Source organism: Misgurnus anguillicaudatus, chromosome 1, assembly GCF_027580225.2.
Source record: "Misgurnus anguillicaudatus chromosome 1, ASM2758022v2, whole genome shotgun sequence".
Taxonomy (NCBI): Eukaryota; Metazoa; Chordata; class Actinopteri; order Cypriniformes; family Cobitidae; genus Misgurnus; species Misgurnus anguillicaudatus.
Window position 1 is genome coordinate 19,532,821 of NC_073337.2, and position 22,012 is coordinate 19,554,832.

Sequence of the window (22,012 nt, forward strand, 5' to 3'; positions counted from 1 at the left end):
CGGTGGAGGGTAGACCACACAGCCCCGCCCCTCCCCCTGCCTGCAGAAGAGTGTCTGATACCAGGCACTGTTGCGCTTTTCAACCACATGGGGGAGCTGTAAGTCATTTTTACACCAAACTACATAGTGTTGCTTTAATGGAGGAGCAAAACATTTTTGGCCACTTTAGAAAACGATTCAACCATCATATATTAAAACCAGGTGATAATTTGCATCTGGTAAACTGAGACACATGAATACGGGATCCTCAAACTCAACATATAGCTATGAAACATGCAGAAACAGCCCAGACACAGGAACAGAATTGAACAGAGCAATATTTTGGTTGCTGAAGATCACATAAATTAGAATCTCTACAATATGTAAAATAATATTGGTTAAAGTTAAAAATAAGATTTTTTTTAAACAGTTAAAGAAAAAAAGGCAAATACATACTTTTGGCTTTGGAAACAAACCCTTGAACATGTCATAGATAGGCTATAAGAAGCAGAGTCAATGGAGGATGTACACTCCTTTGCGAAAAAATCAGGGTGTTCCAACGCATGATGGGAGACCAGGTCTCTGCACCAACACCTCAATAAGTGCAAAATAAATAATGCAATATCCCAATCCTGTAATCCAACAGTTTTGGTACCATCGTAAGCTTGCGGAGATATGAGAAAAATTCCTGTAAGAAAAATAATTACATGATATTCAGTATGACATAATACAAGAGGTGGAACCTGGCATTTCCACAAGAGCTACCGGAAGCTTCGGAGACAAGTTCATCGTCTTTCTATGACACTTCTCATTTAAAAAAAAGTGATGGTGCGTAACACTGTCCCGTAGAGAAGTTTATAGGGTATAGTGTATAAGGGATTTAGGACAAGATAACTTTTTTTTATCATAAAAACATCAGATGGGGATGCAGGTAAATTATTATTTCATAACCTGTCCTGCTGACAACATTAAAAAACAGACGAATTTAAAGTCTGTTTGCTTTTTCTAAAGCAAACCCTTTTATCCTGTTATAGGGATTTGCAACTTAAGGCAATGGCTACTATGATTAAGATTTTTGCGTTTACCCATAATTCCATTTTAGAAAGCTTAACATCCTAGAAATTAGGTAGATACTGTTTGGTTGATCTGAGGGGAGAAAATAGACAAATAATACAATCTAAAGGTCTCGACCATCCAACCCGAATGTCGCCAGAAAAACATATATGCTTGATAAATAACGCATTGCATGCAATGAAAAAGAGCCCGGAAATCAAATGGGCACACCCCCACCGTGTACATTTTCTGAATGATTTAAATTAAATGCCTAAACGTTATTGCACAAGTGCCGCCATTGGCACCATCTCCGATCAGAAATATTCATATAAACACTCTCGAACATTCAAATACATGATTTGACAGTATCTGAATTTGGCAGGGGGGCGGTGAATAGCATTACAGAACGTTTCATTGTGCTTCAACATACAGTGAATTGTTGGTGAGGCTGTCACGCAGCAAGTGATTTTGTGTGATGACTTGTGAAGGATGAGCCTGTGCTTTCCGATCCAAAGCTGCGAGCAAAAAAATAATCCAGAAAAATTATAGTATAGAGAGAGACAACACCCCCCCTCGAAAAACGTCCTGACAGATCCTGTAATCACACGGTCACTGCTACATTTAAAACTGTGCATATCTCATACAAAGTTGAAAGGTTTAATAGACTAACGCCTCTGAGTACTGTACTGGTTACTGGTTTGTGTTACATCATGCCGTGGCTTCTTCCTCCAATGATAGGCTAAATTGGCAGTATCCAGGACCAATAACATGGCAGCATTCTTAATTTAAACACCAATAGTGGTATTGAGGTTTGGGGGTTCAGAATGGAAGAGGTGGAGAGTGGGCCGGGTCTCTGTCGGACTCTTATCCCGAACTTTCAGACGGGTCCGTTGGGTGTGATCTCAGCTGAAGATGCCGCTTTATCTCTGAAAGAGACAGAGAGAGAGTAGTTAAATACTTTGATCAATTAAAAGTCACAATCATCACAGTATGCACCGTTGTGTTACCTTGTCTCCATCACAGTGGTGGCGTCCGAGTCTTCTGTAGGTGCTGAAGGCTCATTGCTGTGTTCAGCTTTGTCTGTGATGCTAAGCTTCTCCAGAGCTACAGACACCTCACTGCACAGGACAGAGAGATTCAGTACATTTCCAGTACATAAAAAAACTTAATAATATAGCAAAATACAAAAATCTATATCAGTGGCTACTAACTGAATGTTTCTGTATTCTAGACCGCATTCATCAAGCTCAATCATATTTTGCCTATAATGTGTTTCACATAAAGGGAGCCACTAAGTAAAATGTAAAGTGTCTTAATGAGATTCACTTGTCAGTCTGGTCTGCTCTAGTTTTTAGCTGTCTGGACACCTCACTCGTGGCTGCTTTTGTCTGGCTGGCAGGTGTTTTAGGAGAGCCGCCGCTTTTATTTTCCCCAGGGTCCTCTTCGCTGTCTGAGCCTCCAGACGAGCTGCTATCCGAGGCCACCAGAGGGGCTTTCTGCCCGGGACTTTCCTCCCACGATCCTGTAGCCGAACCGCTGACGTCTGCTGCTAAACAAATAAAGACACTCTTAAAGCTACAGAAAGATATCCACATGGCTCACAACTTCATTTACGACAATTATTTTATCAGGCATATACACAACCGGTCAAAAGTTTTGAAACACTTGACCCGAAATGTTAATTATAATCTTAAAAATTGAAAGGTGTACAATTAAATGCTTGAAAATACGTTGTAGACAAAAATATACGTGTGCCAAACAGATTAAATCCTGTTATTAGAAAACTAAAGTTTTACTTTAAAATATTATTATTTGAAATACATGAATTATGCTGGGTTCACAACAGATGCGTTTGAGGCGTCAAATTTGCGTGTACCGCGCGTAGTTGGACGCTTGAACCTTTTCAGTGTCATTCGCGCACGAAATTCTAGTCATCGAGACATTCACGCGGAAATTTGCTTCATGGGAGGGCTCTGCTCGCTTCCTGTAATCACATCACTACTAGAGCAAGCTCCTGATTGGTTAAGGCGGCACGTTTTTCCACCAAAGTTAACATTTTTTAACTTGTGCGTTTCCTGCGCCTCAATTTGCACCATTTGCGCGAATGAGGCGGAATTGCTGCTACAACGCAGCGCTAAACGCCTCTACCGCGGCTGGTGTGAACGCAGGATTAGGCTCAATACTTAAGAAAAATTAATCCTATGATAAAATTTCAAGATAAAATGACATGAGTACGATTTTGCCATTTCTAGGCAAAGAGTGACTGCACTTCAGATGATAAAATATAACAGTTTTGATTTATTTTGGATGCTTTTAATCATAACATAATTCCCACAGTTACCTTTGTGATATGCCATAGTTTGGTCGAGGTTAAAGTGCACTTATTTTATTGCTAAAAAACATTACTTGTGTATTTGGTATAATACGATGTATTCCCGTGGTTTATGGTTTAAAAAAAACAAATTATTTTTCACATACCGTAAATTTTTGGAGCTCCAGATTTCACTTTCTTCTTGAAATGCACGGATTTGAAAAGCTAGATGTCCCCGATTGGCCAGTTCGTTCTTTCTTTTTTTACAGGGTTCTTGCAGGTTTCAGCAAGTTAAATTTAAGACCTTTTTAAGACCTTTTAAGACCATTATGAGTAAAATTTAAGACCAACACGACACATTACTAGAAGCATTCAAATTATCTCAGAAATTCTTAAAACGTTCTATTTTTATTTATTCAGTTATAGAAAAAGATAAAATGAACGCAGTTTTAAAACAGATAATCAAAATACATGGAAATACATTATGCTTAACTCTATTAGACCACGATTGTTGGCGCCGACAAATTTTACCCATAGCCCTTTAGGAAGAGACTTCTGACACTGGAAGCCCAAAAATGGCTAGTGAGCCATTGATATACAGTGAGTTAGAGGCAAAGAGCTGTGCTTTTTCTTAATTAATAGTCAAGAAATGCAGTGATTTACAATATTTATACATCACACTAATATGTGTAAGTAGTATTTTTATAAAATTCTATCAACAATGTTTTTTGACAAATAAAATTCACTAATATTAGATCAGTTAGGATGGTCAGCTGCTGGTTTGTGCCTAGTTTTACACTGCCTCATACAACTAAGCTTTAAAATGCATCACTATGTAGTACGTAAGCTTATAGGGGAGGTTTCCCAGACATGGATAAGAGCTTTCCAAACTTGAAAACAATTTGCATTATCTTAAAATACATCAAAATGCACACAAGTAATGGTTTTAGTAAGGCATGTTTATTAAAACTAGTTATATGTCATAATTAAACTAAGGCCTAGTCCTGGTTTAAACTAATCCCTGCCCGGGAAACCACCCCATAATGTTTAATGTACAACTGGCTGTGTGCTGTGTATATATCTTGTGCCTGTTTATAAATATACAAAGAACAAAAGATCACTTTCAATTATTATTAATCCCTAAAAGCATTAATATATGCATTTTATTAATACAAGTTATTAATAAATTAATGTATTGCATTTAATTGAATACAGAATCACAGAGCCAAAAAAACACTCCACCCATACGTTTTATGCATAAATATGCAATATATACTGCCATCAGGTTTAATAGCCTCTCTAATTACACAATAACGGATGAATCTGCATTAAGAAAATGAAATTTACCATTAAAAGGCTGTTTGATATGTGTTGCTAACGTTATCCACTAAGAACGTTTCTCAATCCGAAGGCTGTAGCCTCCGAAGGGTCGCATTTCTTATTTCAGAAATGGTCTTATTTCAGAATATTAACTTTTAAATTAACTTTAAAATATTGATTATTATTCTTAGTTAATCGTTAATTGTTGTAATATGCTTATGACTTGCGAATGTAATGCTCAGTTAACTTAAATAAACCAGGCGATGCCGTATGCAGCAGCCTGCCTATGCGAAAGGGCTCTGATCTACCGCTGTTCATTTAACCGTAACTCCTGAAGCATTTGCGCAATCAAAACGTTTGAATTGTTCCTAAAAGACAATTGCACTTTTTTGAAATATATGGCTAATTACGGTACTTTCTTGCTTTCCGTCTGCCAATCGCTGCTGTTTGTGGAGAGCTGAAGGGAAAGCGCGTTAGGTTCAAGTGCATCGCAGCAAAGAGCAATATTAAGGTCTAAAATATAAAACTGTGTAACACTAAAGTTGACACGCTGTTGGTGGCTCGTGACTCGACGGCCCGACTGTTTAAGTTGATTTTCAATAAAGCAGCATTGATTTTTGTTCGCTTCTGTGTCCTCTATGTTTCAGAACCGGGCAAATGCTCAGGTAAGCCACGGGCTTATAAATTACCCCGAAAAAGATTTTTGCCTATACAGAACTAAGTTTAAGGATTGTTTCTCGCCAAACCCACAGTAAACAGTCAGATCACAACACCTGAAATATAGCTTATGGCACGATTTGCGTGGATTATGACAAAGGGCGGAACGTTTCTTTTTAGAGACCCACCATCATACACTTTCTGCCCCCGCCACTGATTAAGTTAGTTCTTCAGCGTTTTAAATTACTATTTTATTTTCTGCAGACAACACTTTTTGGGAATGAAAAGAGGTAAGAAATTTAAGACTTGGGTAAATTAAATTTAAGACCTGGGATAAAAATCTGGGTGTTTTTAAGACTTTTTAAGGCCTTAAATTGAACATTCTGAATTTTAGACTTTTTAAGACTTTTTAAGACCCCGCGGGAACCCTGTTTTTAACGCCATACCAGCTTCAAAGGCTATATTCAGATTGGCCAGTTAATCTGTACGTTGTGACTGGCATGAATACAGGTTGTGAGTCCGAATGGGGAGGAATTATGATAATGTTGGTCTTGTCTACATCACCAATCCCAGGAAGTAAATTGTTGCCTACATTCCACTTGTTTGTTGTATTCCAAGAAAAGAGATTTAAGTGGGAGACAAAAACTCGCATCATCGTTTACTTTGGGGTTTGTACCTTTTGCATTTCATTAACATGTACACACTTACACACTAGGGGTGGCACGGTTCACCAAACCCTCGGTTCGGTTCGTATCACGGTTCTATGGTCACGGTTCTCGGTTCAGTACGGTTCTTGTTGTTATTTTTTCTTTTAATTTTTAACACTCCAGAAATGTATTATCTTATTAATGTATTAATTATCCATAATTAAGGATACAGTATTAAAAAAGTTATATCATGTAATCATGCACAAACTGAATTTGACTTTAAGCACATTATTGGGACCATCTCTGAGAAAAGCCAGGTGAGATTTTGATACAGCAAGAGGGAAGACATTAATGATTTCAACATGCTTTTCATTTATTTGGCAAAAAAGAGAATGTGTATTGCCATCTACATGAACTTATGTGCCTTTTTAGCACACAAAGATAACTTGCATTTATCAAAATGCCAAATTCAGTGTAGCTTTAAGATTTATTAATGAGAGGCTGCTTAAATACTGCAGAGAGTATTTGTGGATGAGAGAGAAACATAACGTTTATACCTGTTATATTTAAATAGGTCTCTTTTGTCCACTTTTGACTACTTCTGTCCTGATTACTTTAAGGGGCAGTTTATGAAATAAGATCGCGCAACTTTCACACGCTAGCAAAATGAAACTATGCGGAAAGCAGCCGCTTTCGTTTTATCAATGAAAGGCTAAAAATAGCGCTGATACGAAAAGACGTAAAACAGTGTTCATTACCTCAGATTAGATAAATGGTCGGAGAGAAGGCTGTCGCGTGTGGCTGTATCTATTGTTTTATTTCCGCCCGCATCATAGGTAACATGAAATAAAAAATGTTTCCACACACCAAACTTATACGACGCTGGGGCATCCTCCAACTGCGGGCAGACTTCCATTTCTCTCCCTCTTGCCATTTCTACACGTAACATGACCGGCAGCACTCACTCTCCACAGCAGTCACCTCTTCTTTCGCGCTATTCGCGAAAGGGGAACACGCTATCTGAGGTCACATACAGGGCACGAGGCTACATACATTGCGCATGCCATGAACCGTTGAACCGTACGGCACACACGCGCTCCGAACCGAGACAAGCGAACCGAACGGTTCGGATTTTTTTCATGAACCGTGCCACCCCTATTACACACCAAAGGAAATGTAAAATCGTGAATCGGACCATTTGTGCTCTTTAATATTATAGACCCCTTCAAGGTTTGTAAACATTGAATGACTATCGGGTGCGTGCGCAGCATGGGGTCAAATTGTTCATACCATTTAGGCTTTATAATTTAATCTAACAGGGGTGAAAAATGATGACTTACCTCAAATGAAGTGAGCACTACAAACACAAGCCTCTTTGATCTTTGCATTGCTCCAGTCTGCACGTTAATTGCTTGCAGCCGCAGATGTTGTATTTTTTTGTTTTTAAGATTCTGCATGAATTGCGAAAACTTAACGGAAGACCTGGTGCGATTTTCACAGCCCACGACGCAAGTAGGCATTTTTGACGATACCGAATAATACGCAACTCAATCTGCTGTAATGACTTTTCTGACCCCGACATGCGCAGTGGGAACCGCCTGTGACGTGAACCGTGAAGGGGTTTATTCTGCAATATGGAAAAACTATATAAATAAAGAACGAGTGAGTGAGTGTTACAAAACTTTTAAAAGTAGTGTACATGTGGACAAAAGTTTGGATATTAGTAAATTCAGATTTTTTCACAGTTATTCTTCAGATACATGCAAGCAAGAAACTTACATTTCTTCTCTTGGTCTTTTTGAGGCGGTCCCTCCGTCTGCCTGGAATCTGTACTGTTGTTGAGAAATTGGTATATTAAAGCTACAGTTAAAGCAAATATTACCGTAATCCTCTAGGTGTGAATGTAAACTATTAAATCGCTGGTAATTTTGAATGAGCCAGTGTTTATTCACCTACCTGCTAAATGGCTGGAACTCTGTAAAGGTGGCCCAACCTGTGTCCTGTTGACCCTCACCACCCTTTTGAGGTGACTCACCCCAGGAACTGGTTGAGCTCGCTTCACTTTCACCAAAACTTGCCGTCCAGCCTGGGTTCTGAATAAATTCAATTAAAGCAACAAATGAAATAAAAAGATTTGGATTAGGTTAAATGACTACACGTGTAAATAGTAGACGCACGTACTCTGAGCCTGTTGTAAGTCTGCTTCACTTTTGGCTTCTGTGCGCACCGAGGGAGGACTGGCCTCTTCTTCAACATCCTCTTCCTCAGAGGCCGACCCGCGGCCTCCACCTCCATTTCTTACGGCACTCTTGGGTGAGCTCTCTGAAGGAGGAGACGCTCCAAACCTGAAAAAAAAGGAAAACTTGAGCGTGATTTCTTAGCACTTTGTTTAAAAATTCCAAACAACGATCTATTAAACAAAACAGATCATCCATATCCGCCTTGTTGTGTACCTCGATCTGGATTTGATTTGTGTTGCATAGTTGATTTCTTTTTCGTCCCAAATGTCTTCCTCTTCTTCGAGGTCGTCAAACTGCTGGATTCGCTCCTTACAACATGCCTCAAAAGCTGCAGCATTGGCCTACAACCACACAATAACCATATAAAATAGTCAGAACAAACAATTAAGAGTTAAGTGTCATTTACAACAACTTTTTCATGGGTAGACACTTACACTATGATCATCTGCATCTATATTGAAGTTTATTTCAGCAATCCGATCGAACGCAGCACTAAAAGATTGAAAAAAAAAAGTTTAACACACAGTTTAAAGAATTCTTAATCTTTGCACAGATCACACCCAATCTTCTTTACATTAAATAAAGTGTTTAAAGATTTAGGATTCATACTTTAAATGCATTGTGTATTTAAGACTTACTTAATGTTTTCATCATGTTCACTAAACTCCTCATCGTTGAAACCAAATTGATCCACAAAGTTGGCAGTCATCTGTTGAATCTGGTAATCTGAGAATGCCTGAAAGACAAACAAAAATAATGTTTAGGCATGTAAAGTAATTCAGCCAATCACCCGACATGCTGACTGTATATAAGGTGCACTCATGCTTTGCTGTTTCCCACCTGTTGGATGGACAGATCATTGGGGAAAGGGTTTTCCATATCATCATCTTCACTAGATGAGTGGATGTTATGAGTGCTCACCTGGCAAACAAAATAACAGCCAAGCAGAAAGCAAAATCAAGCCATAAGTTTTGAGAGAACTTCTAGTAGTAAATACGTGTGTACATTGACTAAAATTATATTTAATCCTCACCAAGTCCACTGTGTTTCTCCTATTGGTTTCCCTCAAAGTCTCACCCACGAAACTCTCCCAGCGACCTCTGCAGTCCTCTGGAAGGTCTGTGGATGTACAACTTCTATCATTCCCAAGTTATCTCTCAGTAAATTTTGAGTCTGTTTTGACATATTCCTGAACTACAAACCTTTAATTAACCCATTAATCTGAGAGTGAGCCAGCCCTTTATCCAGGTTCTGAACCACAGTGTTAGCAATTCTCGTCAGGTGACCCATGTTTCCCCTTCGTCTGCCACCTTCAGCCCTGAAGACAACGTCAAAAACAAACATCAACTGTAAACTTTCTGGAGATGAGCTTAAAGGGGTGGTCACACATGTAAAGAGTTCATGTATAGAAATCTAACCCCCCAGTCACATTAGCTACAAGAGACAGAGCGACAGGCTACCATTCATTTTCAATGGGAGTGGCCGTTTGCCAGCGACAAAGGTGGGGTCAAAATAGACAAGCAGGCTATTTTATTCAAATGTTGAACGATGCGACATAGCGACTGCCAATCGGAGTGTAGGGGCAGCGTGACGTAGGTCTGTGGCCGAGTAGGAGAAAATAATTCAAGATGGCGGAAAATGCGTATTTCTGTATATATCTGATAAGTTTGGCATTTTATCTCATATATTTTGTTACTTTTATCGAGAAATAAATACTTTAAAATCCAAAAACACAGTTCTTGTAACTTAACAATACCTCTAAAGTGACTTTTGATACCGCTTTTAGATACTAGCCAAGAAACGCCCATCAAGCGAGTGCGTGTCGCTCGTTGTCGCTCACTTTTGTAGCTAATGTGACTGTAGGGTAAGACAGGAAACGGATGAGAGAAACTTACTGGGTTTTGTCATTTTCCTCCCAGGCATCCAGAATCCTTTGCACCAGCTGGCAATGCTGGAAGAGCTGAAGAAAGCAGACGATAAGAAAACAATTAACAACAAGAAATACAAAAGATCATATAACAGGATAGAGAGAGAGAAAAAAAAGAGAAAGATGGAAACAAGTACTTCACACCTAATAGCTTGCCATTGTTTGAACTTTTTTTGCTAAGATGCCCTAGGTGATTCACCCGGAAATGAAAATTAATAATTTACACATTCTCCAGCCATCCTAGGTATACATGACTTTCTTCTTTAAGGGGAACACAACCAAAGTGACATATTAAATATAACATTCTGCCTGTTTCCAGCTCGATAATGGCACTGGATAGTGCCCCATTTTTAAAGCTCTTAAAGGGGTCATATTATGATTTTTTTTAGGATGTAAAAAAGTCTTTGGTGTCCCCAGAATGCATATGTGAAGTTTTTGCTCAAAATACCTCACAGATAATTTATTATAACATGTTAAAATGTTTGTAGGTTTGAGCAAAAATTTGCAAATTTGCCGATGAAATGCAAACATTGATCGCAATGATGGTGGCTTCTTAAAATTGAAACTTTTTTTTCTCTCTCTCTCTCTCTGTACTAAATGGCAGTGCCTTGGTTGGATAGTGCAGATTAAGAAGCGGTATTATTGTAATTGGACTTGCTACCTACGTCACAAAACAGGCGAAATTTGGACAACCTCATTTTTCACATGCTTGCAGAGAATGGTTTACCAAAACAAAATTACTGGGTTGATCTTTTTCATGTTTTCTAGGTTGATATGAAGCACTGGGGACCCAATTATAACACTTTAACATGGAAAAACTCAGATTTTCACGCTATGACCCCTTTAAAAGTGCATCCATCCAAGCATTTTTGTCCCCTTAGGGGCTCCGTACTAATTTACTTAAAGTTAATACTTTTTGTCTAAAAACTAGACTTCTTTTTCTAGGTCATTTTGCTCTTCAAGAAAACACATCTTAATTTAAGAATTTGTAGATATTTTTACTGAAAACAACACAAAAATACTAAGTAAGAAAGTCATTTTTTGCAGTGCAATTTTCCCTTACACTGCAAAAAAAGATTTTCAAGAAAAAAAAATATTAGTGTTTTTGTCTTGTTTTCAGTAAAAATATCAAAAAATTCTTAAATTAAGATGTATTTTCTTGATAAGCAAAATGACCTAAGAAAATAAGTCTAGTTTTTAAACCAAAAATATAAAATTTAAGTGATTTTGTGCATAAAACAAGCTAAATAATCTGCCAATGGGGTAAGCAAAAAATCTTAAACATGTTCAACATTTTAAACACTAAATTCAAGAAATATTCAAGAAAAATTTGCTTACCCCATTAGCAGATTTTTTTGCCTGTTTTATGCACAAAATCACTTAAAGTTGATATTTTTGTTTGCTCATCAAGAAAAAGAATCTTAATTTAAAAATGTTTGATATTTTTACTGAAAAGGGTTTTTGCAATGAAATATTGTTTGAAATATAAATGTTTTCCTTTCAAAAGCTACTAATTGTTTAGAAAGGAATTAGTACACAATTTATTAATATGAATTAAACTGTATGGGATAAGTAGGTAAGCAATAGGTAAGTATTCTAAATGATGTGCTACCAATAAGACCCAAAATCTCCCTCCAAGCTTTTCTGACAAAAGTGTTGTGATGTCATGATCAAAAATAGACATCTATTACAGTAGATGAAGGCAGGACCTACATTGGCAACAAGAGCATCTTGAATAGGTGTAGTTGCTGTGTCTAAGCTGCTGTTCTGGTCGGGTGTTTCCTCCTTCACCGGGCTGCCTGCACCTGCATGTGGCCTCTCGTCGTGGTTCTGGAGGTCTGAGTGACCAGCAGACTGGTTCAAAATGGACGCCACACACAACTCCACTTGCAAGTGCAAGAAATTATTCCAGGTGTATTTAAAGAACAAATCCTGCAATGGAGAATGAAAAGATGATGGAAAACAAGAGCCAACAGCAGGTCCATGATGTTGAGTCTGCAGATCTCCTGGCAGATGCTGAGGTCGCTTGTCTGCAGCAGAGATGCCACTAGTCTGGCCACATGTAGGCGGGCGCTCCCCAGGGGCTGCTCCAGAACGCCCACCGTAGTGAGTATTGCACTTCTCTAGACCACAGCATGCGGAAGAAATATTTTTTAAGGGTGGTTACACACAGCAGAGCACACATAGACACAGTCTGTAATTGTTGGGAAAGTAGATCTTTATGCTATATTGAAATACTGCAAGTTAGCAAAGTTTACTTTATCCCAACAGGACACGTCTAAAGATCTGATTTAAATCATTATCTTATTAGTAGAGTTTTTTGAAAACTGAAATGTGAGTGTTAGATAGAGGCAGACTTGTTTAATACATGAACAGAATCAGATCAGTGGAACTAAACAAACTGTTCAAAACCATGTGAAGACATTTATGCCCTAATAGAGTGTAGACATGTGTTTGCTGGTACCTTAGGAGGGTTCAGTAGGAGCTGTTGGAAGTCCTTTAGATGAGGCTCAATAGCACGTAAAATACTGCTGTTGACAGTGTAAGACCTTTCACATCCCTGAGAATACAGGTCCATCAGACCCTCCAGCCTAACAAAATCAGACACAAGATGACAGAACTAATGAGTGTCTAAATAAAGCTCTAATTTATTGACAATAAAGCTCAGTCATGAACTTACCCTGACCTCCGTGACTCCAGTAACGTAAGAAGCACTTGCGTTCCATTGACGATGGACACTTCGGTCCTCTCGCCTTCAAACATGTTCTTCAAAAGCTCGGACACATTTTCTTGTCTGTTACAGACACACAGATTTTTACACCATCAAGTCACATGACTTATTTATATAAAAACACTAAGTGTTAACCAAGAACATAGATATAACCAAAATATTACTATAAATGGGGGAAATGCAACGCTCAATAAAGCCGCACTGGCAAAGAAAGTCAGTTAAAAGAACCAATCATCAATCAATAAAGACTGACAACTCTCTGTGGGAGGGGCTATGTAAAAAGGCTTGTGAGGCACTTAATAACCTGTGTACATGTGCAGTAGCTGAAGCGACCTTAAACAGGTGTTTTTATAGTACAATCTGATCTTAACTCTTTCCCCGCATTGACAAGTTAACTCGTCAATTAAGAGAAAACGATTCCCTGCCAATGACAAGTATTTCCGGCTTTCCACAATACCGCTATTATCCACCATCTTCCGCTACTTATACAACCCGAAAGGGTAAACACGATTTTTTTTAGATATGTGTCTTTCCCCATTTAAGTACACAGGAGTTTAGTCTTGCCTGATTGAAATAACTGCCCAAAAGCTTTGCAAACATGGCCGCCTAGTGGCACGAGATTCCTAAAGGGGACTTGACACTTACGACTCCAGGACAGCAAGTAAGGGGTCTGGTTCTGTGACCTCTGACATCTGATTGGCCTGGTCTCGACTGAGACGGATGATGTCACAAAGAGTCTGGGATGCGTTAGATTGTCTCTGCAGAAAAGGAGGTTAAGAGTTAATGAGACTAAGTTAGACAACTACAATCAGGCAACACAGAACTGAAAAGTTTGTGACTTTTTTACCTCTTCATCTCTCCCTGTGTGCATTAGCTCTGTGAGTCTCTGAATGAGCCTTTCCTCATTCAGCCACTGCAAACACACATACAAAATTAAACTATATTTAGCCATGCCTTGTGGGAAAACACTCAGGGCAAACCTGGCCCAGTGTCTGAATTAAACAATGAAATCACGTTGTTCCTGTTACACGTCGCCTAGCACAAATTTGAGCACTAATTTATTTGGTGTCTCCACAGTTTTGCTCAGATTTTCACGAAACTACTGATCACATGATTGCAAATTTAATTGAAAGTATGCTTACATTAAGGACCTCCATCCTTAAGGGGGCAGGCTCTACACAGCTGATGAGACGCAGCAGAAGGTCCATCATGGCCGAGGCATCAATGTGATTCAGCACCAGACTGATAAAGTTGTGTTTTTTCCTTAGGAAAGAGATCACCTTCAAGAACAAACATACAGTTACTAGCCTCCTTCAAGCAGTAATTTTGGTAAATTAGCATACATTTACCAGAATGACTTTACCAGTAAATACAAAAATGTGCCATTTACACACACAACATCATCATTTACACAATAGTGACAAAATACAAGTAAACTCTTTCTGAGAGCAGAAGTTTCCACTAAATCGCCGCACGGCAAGGTCGGTGTTGTGCCGTAAACAATGCTGGGTTATGACTTCATATCCACACAGTCCAAAGTTTTGTCGTTTCTACTTCTGGAGACGTCGTGTACATTTGCTCAAATTGAACTGTAGCATAAAGAGTCGCAACCTGCATCTAAAACATTAGACAGTAATGTATTAACAGAAAGTTTCACAGAGAGTGTGCAATGGATGGTGAAAAGATTTAGACAATTTAGCACTTAATGCGTGTTCGACTTCAAGCAGCGTGTAAAGAGAAACTTCCATAAACAGCATAGGAGGTAAACACGTCATGTGTGTCAGAATGTTATGATTGGCCCGAAGCTGGCAGCGCGTTCTGATTTCGTCCGTGCATATACCCTATTTCCTGTTCACACATAGCATTGTACCAGTAAATTATTGGTAATTTTACAATGCTGTAGTTGTTATAAGATAAAGTTCACTGTGCTGTGTAAGAGCAGGTGTGTATACCTGGTCTGTTTTGCGTGCAATCAGGTTGCCGATGGTCTTGCTGAAGAATGAGGCCAGCAGGGGATTAAGGGGCGGCTCCTGCTCCAGAAAGTGGTACAGCTTCTCCAAAAGGGATTCATCTCCACCCAGCTTATCATTGATAAGAGCCACATCTGAGGTCAAAAGCTCACAGGCAATATTTGGAAACTTGAATGAACAGAAGCGTGTATAATACATACAGTTTGCATTGCAACATTTAAAAGCTACATACAAGGCCTGGTCTCACAGACAAGGCTAACATTTCAGAAGGTCGCAACAGAAAGTTGCAATGTAGTGCTATTGGACTCAAAGATCAATACATCAAAGTAAATACTGGTAAGGGCAATGGCGGTACAGGGAAAATCCCCTTAATAAGCATGATGCACATAATAAACTTTGCATTAAAGGCTTGATAAATATATTATGCAAAAATATGGATTAGGCAGTTCTGTTGTTGAACACGTTCCACTCAATATAATATTTCCCAACACTTGGAGGGGCAGTTTAGCACATCTGCTTGCTTATTTCAAGATAAAACGATTCTGGCTCCTACACACTGAGAACCTAATGATTTTTGTTTTCAAATAAATCACCATGTCCCTCATGGTCCCACCATATGGTCAAACAGAGTGCTAAAACTGATGGAAACACTAAACCCTTTTGAATCACGAGTGCATTGCATGCACACATTTCATATAACAAAGCATTGCCCTCACAAACACAGCAGTTATTCAGATTATATTGCAAGAGTCTATTAATATTATGCAGGTGTTCCCCGTTTCAAAAGCTTTTTCATTACTCTTCCTCCATCTGTCATTTTAAAATATACCTTTTAAGGATCATCCCTTGCGCCCTAACCCATCTGCACTTTACTTTAAGTCTTTACCTGCATTTTTTATAGCACTCGTGTATCTAGGAGCTGCAAGTATGCAGGTCAGCTTCCATACAGCACATATGCCCCACAATTGAATACGCTTTACTGCCAGGCATATGTATACATTGGCTAAAGAGATACATTATGGTGAAGTGTGTAATTTCTAAACCACTATTTTCACCACAGAATTTGGGAAATGATGTTCAACAGGACCCCAGAACACTCTTTCCATCTGCCATTGGGCAACCAAACAGATACTCACATCCTTTTAGTTGATCTAATTTCCCTAATTTGTTAGGCTGGTTGGGATGCTCAAACCAACTACCAATTAAACCGATTAAAACTAGAATGTGTGATGCACACAGCTATGTGGCATTTATTTCTTACTTGAAGCGTGTTTTCTCCTCCAGATCAGCAGAGGGCTCCTCAGTGATGAGGGTGACCAGCTCCTGCATACAGTTATCCTTGGATAGGAAGAGCAGGAGCTTGCGGTTCTGTGCTTTGCACTCCTGCAGAACATCCTCCTCTTCCATCAACTCTCTCAGAGTCACATCCTCTCGATCCAGCAGCTGGTCGATATGGGAGGTGTTGTTCAGGTCAAACTTCCAGAACATGATGGTGGCGGCTGTAGCAGGAAGCACAGACCTGAAGATGGGAGATGTGACAAAAAATGATGGGTAAACGCATTAAGAAGGGGGATATAGAAGAAACTAAAATAGAGTTCCCAGTGTGAAGACTGAAGGAAAAGACAACTGCAATGTGAACGGCAAAATATGTTGTAATAAAATACAAAAACTATCAAAATATAACCCTCAGTAACAATAATCTATAATTTTACCCAATGTTTTTTACAACAGTCAAAGCTCTTGCCTCCAGTGCTATTTCTGTGGTGTTTAGAGTTGCACCCTTTGTAGTGCATTTCAATGAGCCACTTATAAGATTTAGTGACAGTTAGAAAGCAGCTACTGTATTTTCCGGACTATAAGTCACACTTTTTCATAGTTTGGTGGGTCCTGGATCTTATAGTCAGGTGCAACTTATACGTCCAAATTAGTTAATATGAACCAAGAAAAAGCCATTACCGTCTACAGCCATGAGAGTCCGCTCTATGCTGCTCCTGTATTATTGTAATTCAATGGATTCAGTGATGTGGAATAACTTCAAGACCTTTTTGAACTTGATTTGGCTTGTTGTGTTTATTCAGCCTCCCAGGTATGTTCTGTATGCTATTGTGTATCGTGTAAGTAACTGTTTATGTTACTTTTACATGTACGGACACCGTTTCATCCTGCTGTTCTGTGCTATTGTTTTGTTGAATAACTTGCCTTTCCAGATTAAATGTCTGTTCTTTGGCTTGGATGTTATGAAATCATTTTCTAAATAAAAGTATAACGTATAGTCCAGTGAGACTTATATATGTATTTTCGTCTTCAAAGCACATTTTTTGACTGATGTGACTTATACTCCAGAGTGACTTATATTTCAGAAAATACGGTATATAGGCAGAAGGCAGCTCGCTTAGTTTTGAAACAGCAATGGAGTTAAAGGGGACATATCATGAAAATCTGACATTTTCCATATTTCCATTTTCCAAGTGCTATAATTGGGTCTCCACTGCTTGTATCAACTAGATCAATCGATCGATTATCAATATTAAGCATTTTGCCAATTACCTGCATCGGTCGAAAGCAGTATTCGGTACTCTGAAGCTGTATTCATGTGAAAAAAATTGGTCATTGAAATTTGGCTCCCTTGTGAAGTCGGAAGGGGTAAATGCCGCCCCTTAATCTGCACTATCCAACCACGGCACTGCCATTTAGTGCAGAGATCAACTCTAGGGATGCTCCGATCGATCAGAGGCAGATCGGTATCGGTCGATAATGGCATGACTCGATTGGTACTCGCTAAAATTGCCAATCTCATGAACCGATCAGTCTGTTTACTTTGATCATCAAAGAGCTCCTGAATGCATCCGCAATTGGAGACCATTTTTACGCAGTATGAGGTTAACAGTTACAGTCATTAAAGAACTTCCATATCAGCTTGAATAATCAGTATTGGGCAATGATATCGTCCGATCATGAAGACAACAACGGTACTTAGTATCGACTGGAAAAATCCTCATCGGAAAAAAGCAAATTTTTGCTCAAACCTGCAAAGTAGCAATATTTTACATGCTATAATAAAATATCTATGCAGTATTTTGAGCTAGTACTTCACGTAGACACTCTGGGGACACCAAAAATTTATTTGACATCTAAAAAAGTCTTGTGAAATGTCCCCTTTAAAAGGGAAAGTTCACCCAAAAATAAGTGTTTTTTTCACCATCAAGTTCCAAACATATACACATTTCTTTGTTCTGCCTAACACAAAGGAAGATATGTGTAATCAAGCAGGAAGTAGAAGCAACACTGACTTCTGTAGTAGGAAAAAATACTATGGAAGTCAATGATGCTTCAAAAATGTTTGGTTACAAAATATCCTATTGTGTTTAGCAAAATATTTTCATTTTTGACCGAACTCTCTCTTTAATGGGAAGGAAAAAGAAATGAGACAGAAAGCAGAACCAACACATTAAAGCAAATCTGGGGAACAGAAGAACAAGAAAGAGAGAACAAAAATAATTGCAGGACTTTTAAAGCATCTTACAAATCCCACACAAAACAAAACATGACGCAACTGGAAAATGAAGTGCAACAATTCTTTCTTTCATCACTGATTGAAATCACCTGGGCCGTGAAGATTATCTAACAACTCTGGTCATGAACAAAACGAGTAAATTAGTCCTTTTCCACAGGATAACCTGTTCCCACGCATCACACTATGCGAGATACATTTCACACAGCCGGGATGAGCAACATGCTTGCTCCAAGAACTGTGAGGGATCGGGAACCTGTGTGAAAGACTGCTCGGAAACTTAAAAGTTTATAGCATTAGTTAAATATGTATATATATATTTACCAGCTGATGAAACGTGTGAATCCTTAGTTACACCTCCTCCACAGGCAGACAGGCATTTGAGTGGCAGAATGCAAACAGCACAGAATGACCTAGCATTAATCTGCATGAGGTCCACTTCCCACCAGGCCGTCCTCAAATACACGCCTCAGATGAAATGACACTGTCGGAAAAAAAAACAAGTATGAGAAAGTGCAAACGCAAGTTGTGCTGTCATAAATCAATGCAAGGCAGGGTGAGAAACACATTGGCCCGACGTGATAAATGTGATGCAATGCATCACACACTTTAGGCATCTTGAAATGCACAATACACTGTGCACAAAATATAAGCCTAAAATCATTACCTGAAATATAACATTCACTAAAAAAGTATTGAAGTTTATATGCACAAGTGTGATTTCATTTCCACATACACGCTCACTTCATCAAATTTACCCCCTTGCTGACTCTCTAGCAGACATGTTAACAGTTATTTTAAGCATTTGCTTGAATGGCACGCTCAAGGTTCGTGCACCAAAGAAAAATCTTGCTATCGTATTATCTAATCTGTGGTAAAACCAACGCAGAACAGCAGAAGCGAACGTTAAATAGATATCTAAGTAATTTGCAGATGTCACATTACATTTTCTTTTTTAATAACAGTCTACCTACGCCATAACTTGAGTACATATGGCATGCTCAAGACAGCAGCTGGTAACAGCTTCCTTAAACACTACATACTAATCTGATGACAAACGCACAGTGAGCACTATACCGGAAAGAAGTAATGTCACTGATCTGCAGCTGTGCACACTAAAGCACTTTTAAAATTGGGAAAAGGTCCCAAAAAAAGACAAGGGGTCTGTTTCCTTTTATGTGGACATCATCCAGGTGCAGAGACATTCATGTAGTGCATTACAACAAAACGTGCAGCACAGTGCAACAATAACACCCAAATGCAACCCACAATTAACTCTAAACAGGAAAGCACAAGTCTCTGTTCTACAATCAATCAAAAATAGAACAATGCCGCACCATTTACAAACTAAACAAGCTGACACACACAGCAGAAGTGATAAGGGATGTTAAAGGGAATCTCTGACAGCAGCTAAAGTCATACATGTTGGTTATTATGATTGCACAACTGTCCAGAAGCTGCCTGCTTAGGAAATTGATCCTGCAGATTGTGCTGAACCGTGGACCCGGGGGTGTTGATCCATTACAAAACTATATACGAAATTGCATTCATCAAACTGATAGTTCTGTTGTCAAGAGTTCAATAGCTGAAAGGATGAACTTACACGGGCTGCCAATGACAACATAATTTGAATCATATGTTTACAAAGTCAATAACATGTCAACGCATTTTTACACTTTAAATGGTGGTGATTTAAAGCAGAGGCGGACAAATATTTATTTGCATAAAGCCATGCCAAAAGACACATTTAAAAGTGCACAGAAGTCCAAAAAAATTGAGGTTGCATGTTTACAGCTGGGCCCAGCTAGCAGCCGTTAGCATCGGTGGCTAACCTGAGCGACAAAACTGGTTTCCGTGTTATAAAAGCCACAAACTCGAACGAAACAAATCAAACACTCGTTCGTGTACAACTACAGACGGGGTAATGAACGTACAAAACGCACACGGTTTTATTTTGTTTTAAACAACAAGCTGTTTTGGTTTGTTTGCTAGCTCGCCTGGCTAACTTCTGCCGAATCTCTCTTTACAGAAGTTTCTACTCACGCGAAAGGGAATTTAACGGACGCAAAACGACCAAAAAAATACAAGGTTCGGTCTAAAGCTTTAAGAGTTCGCGCAGACAGCGTTATATGTGCATGTAAACAGAGTGTTTTCACTTCAACTTACCCCCGCTGTGAGTGTCTTTACACTGACTGCTGGTTGTAGGTTAGTGCTGGTCAGGCTCGTGCAGCGGTGGCGCTGCTGCTGCCCCGCGCGCGCTCTGTGAAACCCCGCAGCTGCCACGAGATCGTTTTCCTCTCAACTATCTGGCCAATGCGCGAGCCATCGTGCTCACCAAAGTTGTTGCTGATTTTCCTGTTTTATTAATTGAATGAGTCGGGGAAACAAAATTCTGCTGGAAGTCACCACGCAGAGCTATCTCTGACGCTCCCGTGCACGGTGAGGGAAGTGGGAAGCGGAAAATAAAACCGTTGATATTTTTCTATTCAAAATGGCGAAACTGACTGTATAGAAGCGCGCGTGCGCGTGCTGTCAGATCGCGTGCTTTCCGCTTAACTAGTAACGTCTTAACATTTACAATATTTCATATAAAGTAGCTTACGTAAAGTACATAAATATTTACTATAGAAAAATGCCAAAAAGGTACAAAATAAGAACAATTACAGTAAGAAAGCGAGGTAAAATGCAATTGGAATTTGTGAATGGGGAAATGGGGTGAATGGCTCAGCAACTAAATTGGTTTATCTATAAAAAATACATTTTATACACATTTTACATTTTATCAGACTATGCTTTAACTTTAATTCAATATACTGCATTTATTTATAATTATAATTCTATAATTCTAAAAAATTGCACACTTTACACATATTACTGTTTTATTTCCTTGAAATGTAGGAAAATCATTAGGCACAATTAGGCACGTTTAGATCTTATTCTATGGACAGCTTTTATTAGGCATACAAACACAAAGCTAATTTTCATTCATTTTTATTATAAGGGGTCTATGTCTAAAGAAAATCCTGAACTGTGCAAATTATTTACAGAATCTGTTCTTTCAAATTTTCTAATTTAGGAACTTTTCCCTGTTTGTCTGAACCTGGACCCTGATTGATGCTTCCGGCTATATTAAAAAAAAATTCATTTACAGGTATTTTAATGTATTGCAGTGTATTCTAATTTAAGAAACATGTCAATTAATTATCGTATTAGAGAAAGCTGTGATGTTAAAAACAATGTGTTTACTATTATATGCTTTGGTGTTTCAAAAAAGGCCATTCCTGTTTCCCAACCCATCCATCTCATAGTGCAGGCCTTACTAATCATGAGTCCAAAGAGCATAGAACTTGATGAGACCATAGGGTGAACAAACTACAACATGTGGATTGGGTCATAGGGGCAAAACCACTGCTTATCAAAAGCTTTTACTTGATCAAACCATTGAACATTGAATTCTGGCAAAGCTTTGGTACAAAAGTTGCTAGATTTCATTACAATCAAGACCTAAGAGGGCATACACAGTTTCAGCACAGTGCCACCTACTGGCTCCTGAGAAACGGGTTGTAACATTTTAGTACCTTAGCCTAAAACTGAGGTTGGTCTCTTTATTTTCCTTGGGACATGAGTTATTAAATGTTCCTTGGTCAGCAATAAAAAAAGTTTCGT

The 22,012-nt window shown here is 38.8% G+C and overlaps 1 protein-coding gene across 2 annotated transcripts; it reads right to left on the bottom strand.

Annotated features, from left to right (window-relative positions):
• Window positions 1-299: 299 nt before the first annotated feature.
• On the bottom strand, window positions 300-20,859 carry ppp6r2a (protein phosphatase 6, regulatory subunit 2a). Of its 2 annotated transcripts, none has more exons than XM_073867714.1 (24): window positions 20,513-20,859; window positions 18,671-18,830; window positions 16,095-16,354; window positions 14,818-15,002; window positions 14,008-14,145; window positions 13,713-13,778; window positions 13,511-13,623; window positions 12,815-12,928; window positions 12,599-12,725; window positions 12,105-12,257; window positions 11,848-12,066; window positions 10,103-10,167; window positions 9,410-9,525; window positions 9,241-9,326; window positions 9,048-9,128; window positions 8,846-8,943; window positions 8,642-8,699; window positions 8,421-8,548; window positions 8,149-8,312; window positions 7,924-8,059; window positions 7,747-7,799; window positions 2,400-2,581; window positions 2,040-2,146; window positions 300-1,958 (listed from the first exon to the last, which is right to left on the bottom strand). In XM_073867714.1, exons 3-24 carry the CDS (start codon window positions 16,321-16,323, stop codon window positions 1,910-1,912), a joined length of 2,667 nt encoding a protein of 888 aa, XP_073723815.1. In that variant the 5' UTR covers window positions 16,324-16,354; window positions 18,671-18,830; window positions 20,513-20,859; the 3' UTR covers window positions 300-1,909. The 2 variants fall into 2 exon arrangements, with proteins under 2 accessions (XP_073723815.1, XP_073723819.1); XM_073867718.1 differs by having other exon boundaries at window positions 2,400-2,578; window positions 20,513-20,858.
• Window positions 20,860-22,012: the final 1,153 nt, after the last annotated feature.

Coding starts and splice junctions, on each gene's coding strand:
- ppp6r2a (XM_073867714.1), bottom strand. CDS start 16,323: ATGTTCTGGAAGTTTGACCTGAACAACACCTCCCATATCGACCAGCTG. Junction 12,067..12,104: donor ACATCATGGACCTGCTGTTG/GCTCTTGTTTTC, acceptor TCTCCATTGCAG/GATTTGTTCTTTAAATACAC. Junction 8,944..9,047: donor ATGATCTGTCCATCCAACAG/GTGGGAAACAGC, acceptor TTTGTCTTTCAG/GCATTCTCAGATTACCAGAT.